The 17,674-nt window shown below is 44.9% G+C and overlaps 1 protein-coding gene and 1 pseudogene across 1 annotated transcript in view; both read left to right on the forward strand.

Annotated features, from left to right (window-relative positions):
- Positions 1 to 700, forward strand: part of LOC115943961 (elongation factor 1-alpha 1 pseudogene) — a 1,727-nt pseudogene extending 1,027 nt beyond the window's left edge.
- CACNA2D4 (calcium voltage-gated channel auxiliary subunit alpha2delta 4) overlaps positions 1 to 17,674 on the forward strand; it is a 113,682-nt gene that overhangs the window by 36,316 nt on the left and 59,692 nt on the right. Inside the window, exons 17-22 of the mRNA XM_081818917.1 lie at positions 3,244 to 3,330; positions 3,884 to 3,955; positions 11,237 to 11,298; positions 12,374 to 12,441; positions 14,386 to 14,431; positions 14,525 to 14,622. Coding sequence (XP_081675043.1) covers positions 3,244 to 3,330; positions 3,884 to 3,955; positions 11,237 to 11,298; positions 12,374 to 12,441; positions 14,386 to 14,431; positions 14,525 to 14,622 — 433 coding nt within the window. The remainder of the gene's footprint in view (positions 1 to 3,243; positions 3,331 to 3,883; positions 3,956 to 11,236; positions 11,299 to 12,373; positions 12,442 to 14,385; positions 14,432 to 14,524; positions 14,623 to 17,674) is intronic.

The following is a 17,674-nucleotide window of genomic DNA, read 5'->3' on the forward strand; positions in this document are numbered from 1 at the left end:
GCTGGCTTCATGGCTCAGGTGATTATCCTGAACCATCCAGGCCAAATCAGTGCTGGATATGCCCCTGTGCTGGATGGTACCACACAGCTCACATTGCTTGCAAGTTTGCTGAGCTGAAAGAGAAGATAGATTGTTGTTCTGGAAAAGAGCTGGATGATGGTCCCAAGTTCTTGAAATCTGGTGATGCTGCCATTGTTGATATGGTTCCTGGCAAGCCTGTGTGTGTTGAGAGCTTCTCTGACTCTCCTCCTCTGGGCCGTTTTGCTGTTCGTGACATGAGACAGACAGTTGCTGTGGGTGTCATCAAAGCAGTGGATGGCGGCAGGAGCAGACAAGGTCACCAAGTCTGCCCAGGAAGCTCAGAAGGCTAAATGAGTATTATCCCTAATACCTGTCACCCCAGTCTTAATCAGTGCTGGCAGAACGGTCTCAGAACTGTTTGTGTCAATTGGCCATTTAAGTTTAATAGTAAAAGACTGGTTAATGATAACAATGCATCGTAAAACCTTCAGAAGGAAAGGAGAATGTTTTGTGGACCATTTGTTTTGTGTGTGTGTGTGGCAGTTTTAAGTAATTAGTTTTTAAAATCAGTACTTTTTAATGGAAACAACTTGACCAAAAATCTGTCACAGAATTTTGAGACCCATTAAAACAAAAGTTTAATGAGAAAAAAGTAAAAAATAAATTAAAAAAAATAAAACGTCTACCTCCAAGGCTAGGGGCTCCCTGCTGCCTCTGGTTGTGGCACTTGGCCACTATTGCTGACAACAATGGCCACACCTCTTAGTGTGAGTATTGGGAGCAGCAGGGGGAGGGTAGTTAGGTCCTATAGAAACCTTAGCCCTTTCCCCTTTCAGTCTCACACTGAATTGAGATGGCAGCTGAAGACAATAGCTAGCAGAGCACCTTTGTGAGAACTTATTAAGGGGCTCATCTGCCCGAGGGGCCATTTGGAGAAACCACCCAAAGCACATGTCATTCCAGTTTGGCTCAGATAGATAGATACTGAGTGTTCATAAAGCGACTGAGCTATTTAAGACAAACTATAGAGGTTCATAGTAGAGAGATCAGGGCACACTGGAAGCCATGTTGTCTTCCCAATTCAGACTCTATTGGGCAAGCATCTGAATCCACAATGGGCCACCGACTTGTACCAGTGGGTTCTGTAGGAGGCAGCTCCAGTGGCAACAAAATGACTCAGCAGGAAAAAAAATGTCAATCATGGAGCTGACTTGTAAAATTAAAGGGCACTGGTCAGAAACTCATCTGTCACCATCTCTATAATCTAGATGAATATAAGACTTCAACCAATCAATTAATATCGTGGATCTACTGGGTGACTGATATTATAACACTCTGAGAATGCTATAAACAAAAGGTAATAGTCTAATTAAGGAAATAAAGTATACACAAATAGACTTACACCAGTGAAACAATTAGAGAAAAATATTGTGTAGAGCATTATTACATGACAAACATTACTATGTAAAGCCAACATAATGAGATTCCTAAGGAAAGCACTATCAATTTGTGATAGGTATTAAGGAGAACAATAGTTAAGTTTAAAAAAGAAAAGTAATAGAGGATCTGCCTAGTAACAAACTGAAAGAGGGTCAAGAGCCATACTGTTGGCCTGAAATCTTTCCGTCAGAGCTCAAAGTATGAGTAATTATACAAAGTGGAATTATGGTTTTAACAAGAGGAGTTAGAGATGATTTTTCAGATATCACCAGAATTAGACAATAGCAATGATGAGGAATATTGCACCTTACTCAAAAGAAAGAGAGTTGATGTAAAAGATGGCAGGACAAGGCTGTTTGTCAAGAGCACAGGCATCAGCAAGACCAGGAATGGGAATGTCATCCAAGCATGGGTGAGAAGAAAAAGAAGAATGCAAAAATGATACTGCTGTGGCAGTTATAGTGCAGACCACCCAGATGGGCAAAAAATAAGGGTGACAATTTCTGGAAAAAAGAAAAAACTGGCAGAAGCATGATACACAGTGATAGGGGACTTCAAACTTTCAAGCATCTTTGGGCCCTCATTCTACTAAAAGTAAACCCTCTGATTAATTCTTAATTTACCCTGACAATAAACCATCCTTTTCCTTTTTTGATCTATTATTAAACTAAAGCTGGGAAGTGCCGCCAACCTAGTGGCAGATAACTTGACGATAATCTGTCTTGGTATCAGAGAGGGAGGGAGGGAGGGGAGGCAGGGCCAGAAAATAATAACAGTCAAAGACTTGATTAATGGCTCTATGTTGAGCTGGAGGGAGGTCTTTATTAGGCCCTGCAGAATCTGTCTGTCCTTGGCTTTGTCCCATTCAAGAATTCTATCAGCAAGATGAAAACACAGAAACCAAATGACACAAAGTCTGGAAGGTATGGATAATACATTAAGGGAGGAAATTTGTATTCAGAAAGTATTCGTCTCAACAATGGGCTGAAACTAACAAGATGAATATATTAGGATGCATGGAAAGTCCTGCAAAATATTCAATGCTCAAGCATAATATTGAAAAGATGTAATTTAACAGTGTGCCACGCGAGGAAGGCCAAGGGCACTTAAAGTGACTGAAACTCGATTTGGGCTGTCTGGGCAATGTAGCTGTCCTGGTAATCCAGCCGAATCAGAGGCAGCAGGCAAAGCCATATGATACTGTGGTCCATGCAGGTCACACGCACACCACACTGGTCAGAACCCCATCTGAAATACTGACGTTTGTTCTGGGCACTCCATTCTGAGGGTGACATTGACAACGCAGAGCATATTCAGAGGGAGTTAAGGCATCTGCAACCTGGGAACATTTAGTGTGGAGAGGTGTAGTCAGGAGTAACGAGCACCTTCAAAAACCTCAACAGTTGTCAGGTGGGAAACGTCCTGTATACCTCCAGGGAAAGAATAAGAACAATGGGTAAAAGTAATGGGGGACCAGATTTCAGCTCTGTATAGGGAAGAGCTTTCTAAAGATTAGAGCTGTCCAAACTACGACAAGCTGACTCACAAATTAGGGAGCTCCTCACCATGGGAAATATTCACTCAGAGACCGTGAGACAATCTGTCATAAATGTTGGGAAGGGAAATGCTGCATCAGGTGGAAGGTTGGCCCAGATAACCTTAAGGAATCACTGAGATTCTTTGATTTTATGAAAATATCTGTAAGACTTTGGAGAAGAGATGAAACTTGAGCAGGGCCTCGTGTTTAACCTCACATCTTTCTTCCCAACCTGCCCACTCCAGTACAGAGAGGGGAAGAAACTGAAACCCAAACCTAACTACAACAGTGTGGATCTCTCCGAAGTGGAGTGGGAAGACCGAGCCGAAACCGTGAGTAGGGAGAGCAGGAGAAAGAGAAGCCAGTACACAGGCCGGCTGCGGGGCTGTGAGCTCTGGGGCTGCTCTGTTCCTCTCAGTGGAGGCTTTCCAAGCCAAACCAGAAGCAATTTCTGTAATGGGCAATTCTGCCAACAACTATAAGAACATAATACTATCTTCCTGGATCTCAGGGAGTGCTGAGGTGGTGTGAACCATGTCTATAAGCCACAGAGGTTGAGTTCCAGTGGTGTTTCAGTCTGATTTGGGGGGCGGGTGGGGGGGAGTCCATAGCTCATTCTGGAGGAAATTATGTCTCAGTAATATGGCACCATGTTCTCTCATACATCAATGTACTTGGGAGCATTATTTTGGTGAAGGTCTGGAATTATAAGCTAAATGGAACCTAGAATCAGGTCTATACTCCGTTCTGGTATTCTGCTTAAAGGAAAAAGGGAAGAACTGAAAGTATTCCTAGGGATCACCTGCAATCTGGTCAATAAAGCTCAATGCCTTCCACCCTCCAGTGTGAGCCAGGGGACTAATACCATTATCTTTCCTCTTGAAGCTCAGAACAGCCATGATCAATGGGGAAACAGGTTCTCTCTCTATGGACGTGAAGGTTCCACTGGACAAAGGGGTAAGGAGCTTAAAGGAAAGAACCAGGGTCTGGTCTCAGGAAGGCAGCATCCCAGTTGATTGAGGTTTGGGGTAGTGGTAAGGGGTTTGAACCTAGCTGAATTAGAGCTCAAGACTTGAGTGCTTGTTGGAGAGAGTATATCAAAGTGTGCATCAACCCCAGAGAAACATCTGACCAAGAAATGATCAGTTCTTTGGAGACTGCTGAGCAAAGCAGTAGGTTAGCTCAAGGCATTTAAAACTCTTCTTTCTTCCTAATGCTGCCTGCTACTCATCCCTTTTGTTGTTTATAATGGAAAGAGGGAAAGTGATAGTTAATTTTGCAAACTGTTAACAACTCTTATTAATCATGTTATATGGGAAGAGGTTAAAAATAATCCACTGTAACTACAGAAGGTCAAGAATCAATACCCTCACTGATGCCATTGCTCTCTTCCCAGATCCATGCATCATTTATAAAAGATCATTTCATCTTCTCATTTAAAAGATTCCACTGCATTAATGCTGAATTTGCATTGTCCCTTGACATATTTACAAATGTCACCTCCTCCCTCACAACCACCCCCACCTACTCCTCTTGTTGCCCATCTGCCTCAGCTAAAAGAACACAGGCATCTGTCTGCAACAATTAGACCCAAGTTCTTCCACAAACACAAACCTCCATGGAAGCCAAACAAGAAAGCACTGGAAAGGGAAAGCAATTCATTGCATTCCCTTTAGACACATGGGCTGAATTTCACTGGGACCAGTATCTGATTTGTGTGACATCTGCCTGCTTTTTATAAGCTCTGGACTGAGAAGGGCCTCCATTAGGTAAACTGGGCAATATCAGTGATGTCAGGCCAGGAGTGATAGCAGCTTCTTCTCCTGATCCAAAAAAAGTAGAGGTTTCTCCATGCACCTCCACTTTTATCTCAACAGACTTCTGCTTATATGCACAAGGGAGCTCTTCCCTAGCCCAGCCCTGCCAAAGCATTTAAGGTAGCAATAATGAAAATTTTAACATGCACATGGCAGACAGCAACTTCCAGACAAATTGGAGTATGGCTATACTATATCAAATTCAGACCAACTTATGAAGTTGGTACCGTGTGTCTTCCATCCTTTCCTCCCAGTGCCCAGTGTTCTCATGTTGCCTTCATGCTTCTCAGAGCCACCAAGGGAGAGTCCTAACCAGATCCAAACAGTCTGAACCTCTCCTCAAATTTCTTCCTGTCCCTTCGAAATGTGTTCATTGCTGCTAATAAACCACCCAGGTTAAATTGCAATTTAACAAAAGCTTCCTGACATGTGAGTGCTTTAACATAAAGAACTTGAGTGATGCTAATCATGATCATGATGGAGATGTACCTTTCATACCACATAGGTGTTCATAGTACTGATACTACTATTACTACCAATAATAATAACAGTATCAGTTTATTAGAAACTGGACTCAGCACTTTGTAAGTATTCACTCAACATCCACAACCCTATGAAGTATGTACTATCCTACCCCCATTTAATAGATGAGGAAATTCAGAGAAGCTAAAAACTTGCCCAGTCACCTAGATGATTAATTGCAAAGCCCACATGTGTCTGATTCTACACCACATACTCTTAATCACTAATGTATTAAGCTTTTCTGTAGGAGTGGCCCGGAATTCTCCACTCAATCTCCAGCTTAAAGATTTCCCAAGAGTCTCTTTAGAATTCTGTTTCCATCTTTAAAATTCATTGTCTTCTCTTCTCCCTCTACCTCATTATATCATAACTCAACTCTTTAATCTTTCATCTCTTTACTTCCGTGCTCAGAAGCTGCTGCACCTGCACTGTGTGTGAGGGACATTTTGCTATAAGGCCACTGCAGTGGTATCCAGCCTCTCACTGCTCTGATCTATTATGATGCCCCTCTCCCCGATGTTGCTACATTTTGTTCATTACTGATTGCTCTGTCTGCCCTACATGTCTTCTCTTTTAAGAGTTTTGCAGACTGTCCTGTCGTGTTCTTTCCTGCCAGTCTACCCCAGCCCTCTCAGCTCAGTGGTATGTCTCACCTCACAAACACTCTTCAGGTCTAAGCCAAGGGAAGCTTTCTTAAAGCATTGTGGGAATATTTGATATCATCCTGGAAGGTGGTGACCTGTTTTGTTGTTTTCTTTAGGGGATTTTACATGAATCCTTACTTCCCATGGATTAATTCAGACCTTTTTCCATCGCCCCTAAATACCAGACAGGCAACTATGTTGGCATTCCCAAGACAGTAGTGGCAACCCAGCAAGATTTAGAGCAGGACTCACAAAGTCAAAAACCTATGGGGCCAGATAGGCCATGTTCAGAAATGTGAGTAAGAGAAACAGACAAGCCTTGGTATTGGGGGTGCTGGGAACTGAACGGTTCATGTACCATCTAAAGGAGACAGCTAAGAATCCATATTTTTAAATGTTATGCATTTAATTCCAAAAATATTAAAAACACAATATGAACCAAAAGCTAGGATCTCAAACTTGTAAGGAGTCCAGCTTTGGCCTGCAGGCCTCCTATTTGCCATTTTGATACAGGCTGTTTTTCCCAAAATGTGGACCAGTAAATAGTGTCATAATTTCTAACCCATCAGTAGTATCCTGGTCAGATATCCTGGGACATATTTAAAAGAAAAAACAGACAATCAAAGTATCCTGGAGCATCTTGTCCTGGGCTTTTTAAAAATCATTTTCATGTTGTTTGATAGTGTAGAACAAATAATTAGCAGTGGGGGGAGGAAGAGAGACAGACAGTGTTCTTTACTAGCCTTCAGGTTCTTCCAAGTTAGCCCTGCTGATGGGCATATGGTGTACACACACACACACACACCCCAGCAACTGGCACAGGCAGTTAGGGCAGCTTTGCCCCATGCTTCTCCACTGGATTCAGGGGGCAGGATTAGAGTGCTATGTGGCACTTTTTCATTCTCTCTCTCTTAGTCACACACTCACTCACTCACTTGCACACTTTTTTTTACAGCAAGGGGAGGCAATCTATTAAAGGGGGAGACTGTTCTGACACCTCTTTACTCTCATCTTCCAAACCTCTCCAGTTCTCTCTTTCTGTTTAACGGGGATTCAAGGAAACCCCCACTCCTTCTCTCTTCCTTTTGCCTCAACCTTAAAAGATTATCTCAAAGTTATGATTCCAGTTATGAGGGAGTAGCTTGCAATAGACTAATCCTCCAGCACATGACAACTATACATTTGGACAAAATATAAAAAACAAACATTTAAGGGCATATGAAAGTGACCAAAAGCAGGCAGAAACAAGGGTTGAAGGGGCTTCAACCCTTGAATCAAGAGAACTACACTGGGTGAAATACACATTTATGTGGGGTTTTTTTTCTGAAGGTCATGCCCCAGGGTGTTTAAATGAAACAGCTATAATTCAAACAGAAAGGTATAGTTACCATCTTGAAATATTGGAGAATAGAATTTGGGCTCTCAGAGTGTCTGAACGTGAAGGAAGATATCCTAGAAATGAGGGGTCCATAGGTGGGCTGGCCCTAACATATGTAAACAAACTTCTCTCAAATTCTTGACTGACTTTAAACTACATATATACAGGGGAGAATCTAAGTACCCAGTGGAAAGCAACAGTTGAAGAGCTGAAAATCAGAACAAAGATTCCAACTGCTACCTATGGTAGTAAGGGTAGTTTGGATTCTGAGTCACACCACGGTGAAGAGGTTTGGTAAACACCTCAGGATTTTCTTTGAAAGCACAGAAGAGCTGCACTTTAGGAGTAAAGACTATGTCCCAAGACCAGGAGACTCACTCTAGACCCAAAGACAAAGTTGAAACAGACCCACCCTAACAAAAATGTAAATCCAAGCCTCCACATGCTCAAAGTGATCAGCCAATTATTTATCTGCTAATTAAAATATGACTTTTTTTTAACTGCTCAAAAAACCAACTATGTTAGGCAAAAATTTTGACCTTGTATTGTAGGGTGTATAACATACACAAATGGAAGATACATGGCAACAATAGCACATGGTGGGGTTATCCCAAGAATGTAAGGCTAATCTGACATTCAAAAAAGTCAATCAGGAAAAAAAAAAAAGTCAATCAGGGTAATTCATTGCATTAACAGAATAAGAGAGAAACACCATATGGTCATCTCAATAGATGCTGAAAAAGCATTTGACAAAATTTAACTGGAAACAAAAGGAAACTTCTTCAATCTGATAAAAGGCATTTATGAAAAGGCTAACTTTAAATGATGGAATATTAAACATTTTTTCCCTTAAAGTGTGAACAAGGGAAGGATATATGCTTTCTCCACCTCTGTTCAACACTGCACTGGACCCTGCCAGGATCTGTCCTTGCCATAAGGCAAGGAAACAAAATAAAAGGCACAAAAATTAGAAAGGAAGAGGTAAAACTGTCTGGATTCACAAACAAGATGATTGTTTACATAGAAAATTCTAAGAATCTGCAAAGCAACTACTAGAACTAACAGGTAAATTTAGCAGGTTGACAGAACACGAGGTCAATGCTATAAAAATCAATTGTATTTTATATATATGTATATATATATACACACACACATATACATATATATTTATTTCCAATTGTCCAATACTATAAAAATCAATTGTATTATTTAGTTATTTAGTTATTTATTTCCAATTGTCAGCAAACAATTGGAAATAAATTATTTTCAAGTTCCAATTTCAACAGCATCAAACAACATAAAATACTTAGGAATAAATTTAACGAAGTGGTAAATGGCCTCTACACCGAAAACTACATAATGCTGCAGAAAGAATGTCAAAAAAATTAAATGAATAAAAAGATATAACCATGTTTACAAGTTGTTATCAATATTGCCATACCATCCATTCTCCCCAAACTGATCTGTGAATCCAACATAATCCCAATCAAAATTTGAATGGACTGCAGGAGACAGTGATTCTAAAATTTATATGAGGACCTAAAATGCCCAAACAACCGTGAAAAATGAAAACAAATTCGGATGACTTGTACTACATGATTTCAAAACTGACTATAAAGCTACAGTAGCCAAGCAGGGGTATTGACAGAAGAATAGATAAAGGGATAGAGAATCTGGAAATAAACTCTCATGTTTAGCAACTCATTTTCAACAAAGACAGCTTGTCAAATCAATGAAAAAGGAAAATCTTTTTAACAAGTGGTGCTAGAACTACTGAAAAAATGTATGAAGAAAAAAAAAAACAGTGAGCCATATCTCACACCACATAGAAAAGTTAGAGATGGATCATAGTCTTCAAGGTAAGCTAAAACTGTAAGTCTTCTACACGAAAACATAGGAGAAAGTCTTTACAACCTGAAGTTATCTGAAGATTTCTTAGACAAAACACCAAGAGCACCAAACATAAAATAAAATTTGATACAATGGACTTCATCAAAAGCAGTAAGTTCTGCTCATTAAAAGACACCATTAAGAAAATGAAAAAGTAAGGCCCAGACTGTGTGCAGAATACATAAAGAGCCCCTACAGATTGTTAACAAGAACGCTAACAACCCAATTTTTAAAAATGGGCAAAATACTTGAGCATTCACAAATGAAGATATACACATGACCAATAAGCACATGAAAACATGCTTTGTCAATCATCGAGGAAATGCAAACTCAAACTGCAATCAGATTCCGTTCCATACCCTCCGCTAAAATTTAAGGGACTGACCAATGAGTGTAAAGGCAAGCTCGTGTCCCACACATCGGAGTTCTACTCGGCAAAAGAAGGAAGCACACTGCCAACACACGCAACAACACAGACGGATCTTAAAGACGTTATGTTGTGCAAAAGAAGCCAGACCCAAAGGAGCACACACCGTGAGAACAGGCAAACCTAATCTAAGGTGGTAGAATTCAGAACAGGGTTCACCCTTGGAGGAGGCGTGGGGATGGACTGGAAGGAGGCAAAGAGATTTTAGAGGAGGCAAATACTCCATATCTTGATTGGGGAGGTAACTACATGGCTGTATACATTTACCAAAACTACTGGAAGAATACACTGAAGATCTGTGCATTTTGCCTTTTTTCTTTAATAAGTAAAAAAAAAGGAAAAATTAAAAAGATGATCTCCAGTTCGGACACTCAAGCCAGCCCCACATTGGAACACAGGGCTCCCAAGGTCCTGACAGCCCCACTGGCTCCTGACTGCCCGGGGACGCTGGGAGGGAGGGACACTGCAGAGAGGACCTGACCGGGGCACGGGAGGCAGGAGGGCAGACTGTGGGATGAGGCCAGTGCTGGAGAATGGTTCATTCGAGCTTGGTCTAAAACTGGCTTCCTATAGAAACAAACCCTTTTGGGCCACCCCACTCCTGCTGTGTCCCCTTCTGACATGTTCCTCTCATTTCCAAACTGAAAGAGAAGCCAGAAGAAGTGAAAGGAATAAGAACAACCTGTGGCTTTCCCAAAGGCGTACACAGACAGGACGACCCACAGAGCCTCAGAGCCCAGAGCAAATCCTGTTCTTCCCCGGACCCACCCCCATCCATGGGAAACACCCTCACAGCCTCACAGCCACCCTAGGCCCCACACAGGTGCTGCTGTTAGTTCCGCCTTACAAACGAGCGCTCCAGTGCTCAGAGAAGCGAAGCAGCTCAGCCAAGAGCACACAGCCTGTAAGAGGCGAGCTGGCCTTCAATCCACGTCTGCCTGGTGCCCAGCCCCCGCTGTGCCCTCCCCGATGCCCTCACTTACACAGACTCAACAGAAGCCCCAAACATGGTGGCTTTGCAAGGAAAAAGAAGGTGTGATGTGGCGCTGGGAGAGGTTTCATGGAGGGACCGGTGGCCCCCCCAGCTCTATTCCAGAAAGGGGGAGGTTGTAGGCGGGTTACACACCAGCTGGCAGCCTCCTCTTGGGTGTCCACGCTGTCCTGCACGGCCCAATACAGTAGCCACGAGCCACGAGCCACGCTATCTAAATTTCAATGTATATTAACTCAGTTAACTAAAATGTAAAGCTTCGGTTCCTCGGTAGCGCATTTCAAGTGATAGCCACACGGGGCTAGCGGCCAGTTTCTAGGGCAGCACAGGGGCAGATGTTGGTCCCTTCTTCAGGCAGCCCCCGTGGCCACAGCTTCCGGGGCCTGGCGGTGGTCCTGCCTATGGCGTCCACCATAGGTGAGGCGTGTCCGTGGTGGTCGGAGGTGAGGGGTCAGAGGTGAGGGAAGAGGCCCAGAGGCGACGAAACCCCAAGGCACTGGGTGAGGAGGTAGGTGGCCTGGTCAGGCGCTCCTCTCTCCAGCAAACACCCTTTTCTTTCTTTCTTTTAGAAGAGAGTTCTTTTCCTGACCAACGATTACTTCTTCACAGACATCAGTGACACACCTTTCAGGTGAGGGGCCCACGTTTTGTGTGGAAGGGGGAGGGTGGTTGGAACACAAATACCAACAACTCAGGGCAGAACTTTCAGGTCTGGGGAATGAATTTACTCATTGGCAATTTTTGTGGTAACAGAAAAAACCCCAGGTTTTCCTTCAAGAAACTCGAGGTCTAGAAATTCAAGGTCTAGACCTGCTTTGCCAGTGAATCCTAATGTGCAGGTGTGGAGCCGGACTGCCTGGGTTGGGTCCCATCCCCACCTCTAGCAGACTGTGTGACCTTAGTCAAGTTACTCAACTGCGCTTTGCCTTGGATTCTTGCTTGTAAAAGGAGGCTAAAAATAGTAGCTCTTTCTTTATGATTGGTGAGGATAAAGGACATAATCCACTTAAAGATCTTAATGCAATGTAAGCGATGGCAAGATGAAAGAATGAATTTGAAAATGTCTTAGGTTCCTTCCAACTGTATTCAATTTGAGGCATTATACAGATTAGGGAACAAATAGCCTTTATCTTTGAATTACCTCATTTCTCAATAAAGTGTGGTGCTCAGCCTAGATAGCTCATTAGAATACCTGAGGAATTTTGCAAAATTGCCAATGCCCCAAACCAGTAGACTCAGAATTTCTGGGATGGGGCCCCAGCACTAGTATCTTTTAGAGCTCCCCAAGTAATTCAGATATTCAGTGAATATTAAAAGCAGTATTCTACCAGGAGAGAGAGGAAGGCATCATGGGGTTCACCAGGCAGGAAAAGACTCTCCTATTTGTGCGACTCCATGAGACATAGAAACCTCTCCACAATTCAGGAGGTCCCTGAGAGGTTTGGGATGAATCTTGACTAAAATGGGAGCCGAGGGGGCTCCTGGCCTATAGAACGTACAGGGTCCTTCTCAGGAAGGATGAAAATAATAGAACAGTTTTAGAGGGGACAACCTGCAAGGCCAGGGGCAACGGGGGGCTTGGCATGCAGGCCACTTGTTGGTGCTGAAAGCTCACAAACTTCAAGTCACTGTAGGGAAGGATATGGGCTGGGCGCTGCTTGGCCCTTACTCTTGCTGAGCATGTGCGTTCTCTGTTCTTCCCACAGCCTGGGAGTGGTGCTGTCCCGGGGCCATGGAGAATACGTCCTCCTGGGGAACACATCTGTGGAAGATGGTGGGTCTGTGCCAAGTACTGATGGGCAGTGTAGAGGGAAACGTAGATTCTCCTGGGACACCGAACAGGGCCAACCCAGGGCAGAACCAGAGCCTCCCGGGTCCCAGATTTGAGAGCAGACTCTCAGAGCAGGACTGCCTGGCAAGGAGGGGTCTGTGTGGTCTGCAGGATCTGCCAGTCAGTTGTCAAAGCCAGGAAAGCCTGGGACTTGCCATCGTAGAAAGCTTTGCTGGACCAGAGGAGGTGGGCTCTAGGGGATGTGTTTCTCTGCACAAAGCTGAACTTCACCTGTCAGAAGGCATGACAGAGGAGGCGGGGAAGAGCAAATGAGCAAATCTGCAGGAGCTGGCTAGGACTGCCACACCAAAGCACCCCAGACTGGTGGGCTTAAACACCAGAAATATGTTCTCTTGCAGTTCTAGAGGCCGTGCCCCCTCCGAATCCTCCAGGGCAGGATCCTTCCTGGCCTCGCCAGCTCCTGGTAGCCCCAGGCATTCCTTGACTTGCAGCTTCTGTCCTCATCACAGGGTTTCTCCCCCTGTGGGTCTCAAATTTAACCTTGCAGAAGGACACCAGGCATACTGGGTTGGGGCCCACCCTAACGGCTTCATCTTCACTTGACTACATCTGCCAAGACCCTATTTCCAAATAGGGTCACATTCACAAGGACTGAGGTTCATACTTCAACATATCTTTTTGGGGGATACAACTCAACCCATAGCAAGGAGCTTACGGGACATGAACTGAGAGGGGCCGTGAGAAACCGGGGGAAGAGTGGGAGAAGGGCCCCACCCTCCCTAACCCAGCCTATTCTTGACTTCCGGCTGCCTGAGCACCTTGAGAGCACAAAACCAATATCTGGAGCTCAGGGATGTCTCAGGAAGTCTTGGGACGGTGTGGCCACAGTTCTGTCTAATGGCCACATTCTGTCCTTTCTTCCTTTATCGTCTCTTGAGTGCATCTCATGTGTCCATCTCTCTGCCACCACCCTAGTCATTGTCACCTCTCTCCTGAACAATCACAGCTGATCTCCCCGCCTCTTCCTTCCTGTAAATCTCTGCCAGAGGAACCTATCTAGAAATGCCAGATCAGATTGTGTCACTGCTAAAGGACCTTCAGTGGCCTTCTGGATTTTTTTTTTTTTTTTTTAGTCATTTCTCCAGGCACTAAGCTTCAGAGTCTTCCCATGTGCTGTGCTCTCCCCTGAAATGCTCTCCTCTCCAGGGCCCACCCTCTTATCCCAGCTAACTTGGACCCACTCTTCACATCCTGATGTAGATGTCACTTTTCTGGGAGCTGTCCCTGACAGACCCCCTGTGCCCAGCCACATGCTACCATGTGACCCCTGCATTTGCCCTTTCAGAACACACGTCCGTGATGTTGGACCTCTCTCCTTCTCTGTCTTCCACTGTCCCCAAAATGACCAAACTCCCTGGGCCTCCCTGGTGCTTTCTTAAGGACTGAGTAGGTGCTCAGTAGGGCATTTGTTCCTTCACTCATTCAACCCACACACATGCAGTGAGCACACGGTTAGTGTAGGTGTAGCATGAGGCTACAGAGATTACACAAAACATACATGGCCTATCTCTGGGTTTTTCTTTTGACGGACCATTTAGCTCAGTTGGGTACAATGAAACCAATGAAGCCAAAATCACTAGTTTCAAAGTATTAGCTCCTTTCAGAGAGATCCTAATAGGTGGGATTTGGACATGAGGCAATGGGAAGAAAAAGCATTTCAGGAAGCAGGAGCAACATGGACAAAGGCATGGTCTGTAAAAACCCAGCACCAGCCTATCAGTTGAGTCCCTACTCTGAGCTGAGAATAAGGAAGAATAAAACAGCCCTTCCCTGGAGAAGCTTCCTGGCAGTTGTTTGTAAGCATTTCAGGTGCATATCCTCACAACAGTGACTGAGCATCGTACTGAGTGTGAGCTTTGGTTTCAGGCCTGCACGACTTGCTTCACCCAGATTTGACCCTGGCCAGTGATTGGTAAGTGGGAAAGTTGCTGTACACAAGGAGTAGAGAATGGGAGGGAGACAGATGGAATTTTCTTGAGGTGACATTGACTTTCCTGGGCTCCAGGATCTATTGCATCACAGATATCGACCCTGACCACCGAAAGCTCAGCCAGCTGGAAGCCATGGTCCGCTTCCTGACCGGGGAGGACCCGGATCTAGAGTGTAAGTGCCGGCCCTGCTCATGGAGGACTTCCTTTTCTTTTCTTTTTTCTTCTTTCCTTTCCTTTCCTTTTTTTTCAAAATTTAACTAGATATGAGTTTTAATATGACACTTATCAAAAATTGTATAAACAAATTTAAAGTGAAATCAGAAAAAAGTACACTAACCTTGATGGGTAAGGTCTCGATGTGTTTTGTTTAAGTGCTTAATTACTGACATTTTATTATTATTATCATTATCAACCTTTTTTATTCAAGCATAATTAATATACAGTGTTCTATTAGTTTCAAGTGTACAGTATAGTGATTCAGCAATTCTATTCATTACCCAGTGCTCATCACAATAAGTGTACTCTTAATCTCCATCACCTGTTTCCCCCATCCTCCCACCCACTTGCCCTCTGGTAACCATCAGTTTGTTCTCTGTAGTTAAGAGTCTGTTTTTCGTCTGTCTCTTTTTTCTTCGTTTGTTTTGTTTCTTAAATTCCACATATGAGTGAAATCATATGGTGTTTGTCTTTCTTTGACTGACTTATTTCACTTAGCATTATACTCTCTAGATCCAGCCGTGTTGTTGCAAATGGCAAAGATTTCACTCTTCTTCAATGGCTGAGCCACTGAGGAACTTACTGCCAAGTAGCTTTATCCCTCAAACTCACCCATGGCTTAGGGAGATTTTCAAAGAAAAAGGCAGAGCCAGCCTCACTCTGGGGCCAAGAAGTTGCCTGTGTTCCTGGCACTGTGGCAGCATGAGTGTATCCCCATGTCAGGGACAAGGATCACTTTGAGTGTCTTCCACCTGGGTACCAGTAGGGGTCCAAAGAGACACACAGTGTAAGAGCATCAGCCTGCCCATAGATCTGTCCCTACCACCACCTAGCAGTGGGCCCCAAGCCAGTAGCTGGTGCTCTGTACCCCACAGTCCTCATCTCAGCAAAGGAGAGCATTCCACCAGGTGGTGTCTTGTAGCCTGTGGTCTGTGAGTGTTTTCCAGTGCCTGGTTCTCAGGCTAACCTTAAATTTCCCAACACAGGTGCAGGTGATGAAATCACAGGGCCACACCCTCAGCAGGGTCCCTCTTCTTCCTCTTAAGAAGAGAAACAGGTCATGCTGATACATAAGTGTCACCCCCAAGGAAGACTTTGCCTCCCATGCTGGCCCAACAGGGCACTCATTTGTGCATTCATTCATTCATTCCATCAGTAAATCTGTACTGAGCATGTACTCTGTGCCAGGCCTGAGGTAGGCACTGAAGCTACAGAGATGACCCAAACAGACGAGACCCTTATTCTCAGGGAGTTCGTAATCTAGTGGGGAAACCACACAATAAAGACTCAAGCATGTGTGTGTAGATGTAGGGTATTCCAAATTTTGGTAAGTGCCATGAACAGGATGCTGTATGGGATCCTTTATAGTGCCTAACTCTGTCAGACCATGTTACTTATGCTGAGGATGAAAAAGAGCCACCCGAGTGCCTTCATAGGTGTAGGATCTGCTTTGGGGGTGATGGAAATTGTGGACCTGGACAGAGGTGATGACTGCACATCATTGTAAATGTACTCAGTGCCACTGATTTGTATACTTCATTTTTTTAAAGATTTTATTTATTTATTTGACAGAGAGAGAGATAGTGAAAGCAGGAACACAAGCAGGGGCATGGAAGAGGGAGAAGCAGGCTTCCCGCTGAGCAGGGAGCCCGATGTGGGGCTCGATCCCAGGACCCTGGGATCATGACCTGAGCCGAAGGCAGACATTTAACGACTGAGCCACTCAGGTGCCCCTGATTTGTATACTTTAAATTGGTTGATTTTGTTACCTAGATCTCACCTCAGTAAAAGTAAATACTTTTTTTAAAAAAGAGAGAGGGAGGAGGGGAGAAAGATGGCGGAGGAGTAGGGGACACTATTTCAGCTGGTCCCCGGAATTGAGCTGGATATCTACCAGACCACTCTGAGCACCTACGAAACCAGCCTGAGATGTAAGAAGATCTGGATCTCTACAAACAGTATATCGCAGGCGGTTGGTTTTGAGGTACGAAGCGGAGAGCCGTGATCCTGAGGGCAGATATCGGAGGATAAATGGCAGCGGGAGGGTGCCTGGCCGTGGGGATCCTGCACCGCCGGTGAGTGACAGCCTCGCGCGCTGCGGACGGGGCACAGACTCGCAGACTGGTAGCGCTGGGAAAGGACTTTAGGGCAGCCCCCGGGGTGGAAAACCAGACCAGCGGGGTCGCGCGCACTCGAACCGCAGCCCCCCAGACAGAAACCCGGAGTGACGGTCGCACGCACGCGATCTGCAGCCTCCGAGACGGACACCCGGTGCGCCGGGGTCCTGCCGGTGAACTGCAACCTCAGGGGTGGAAACCCCAAGCGGCAGAGTCGCGCGCGTGGGAACTGGGAGCGGTTGGCGGTTTTAGAAGCACAAAGGGCAGAGACGTGCCCCGACCTGGAGGCAGGGCTGGGAGCGCTGTGGAGGGGCGCACAACCCAGGACTCTGCAGTTTATAGCAGCACGGACAGAAACGGAGACGGTGTGGCCTGGAGAGCTCACTGAAGAACAGACTGCGGTCTCTCTGCTCTGAGGCAGAGGGTTGGAAACGGTCTCTTCTGCTCTGACTCGCGGAAGAGACGCGGAAAGCCGCCAGGGAAAGCCACCAGAGAATAAAAGCCCCAAAGACTGATTTCCACTGAGCCCATCCCCCGCCGCAGGGGCGCAGGGCAACTCCGCCCAAACAGGGTTGCCTGAGTAACAGTGCGGCAGGCCCCTCCCGCAGAAGACAGGCTGGGAAAACAAGAGGCCAGCAACCCTAAGGTCCCAAGAAAACAGGTGCATCTTGCTTGGGCTCTGGTCAATAATTTGGACTCTATACATTCCCTCAAACACCCATCAACAGAATGACTAGGAGGAGGAGCCCCCGAAACAGAAAAGACTCAGAGATTATGACTTATGCTGCAAATTTACAAATGGATGCAGATATAACCAAGATGTCGGAGATGGAATTCAGGCTAGCAATTGTGAAGACAATGGCTAGAATGAAGAAATCAATTAATGGCAAC

Source organism: Leptonychotes weddellii, chromosome 5 (genome assembly GCF_054177405.1).
Source record: "Leptonychotes weddellii isolate Sample4059 chromosome 5, ASM5417740v2, whole genome shotgun sequence".
In the NCBI taxonomy this organism is placed as follows: Eukaryota; Metazoa; Chordata; class Mammalia; order Carnivora; family Phocidae; genus Leptonychotes; species Leptonychotes weddellii.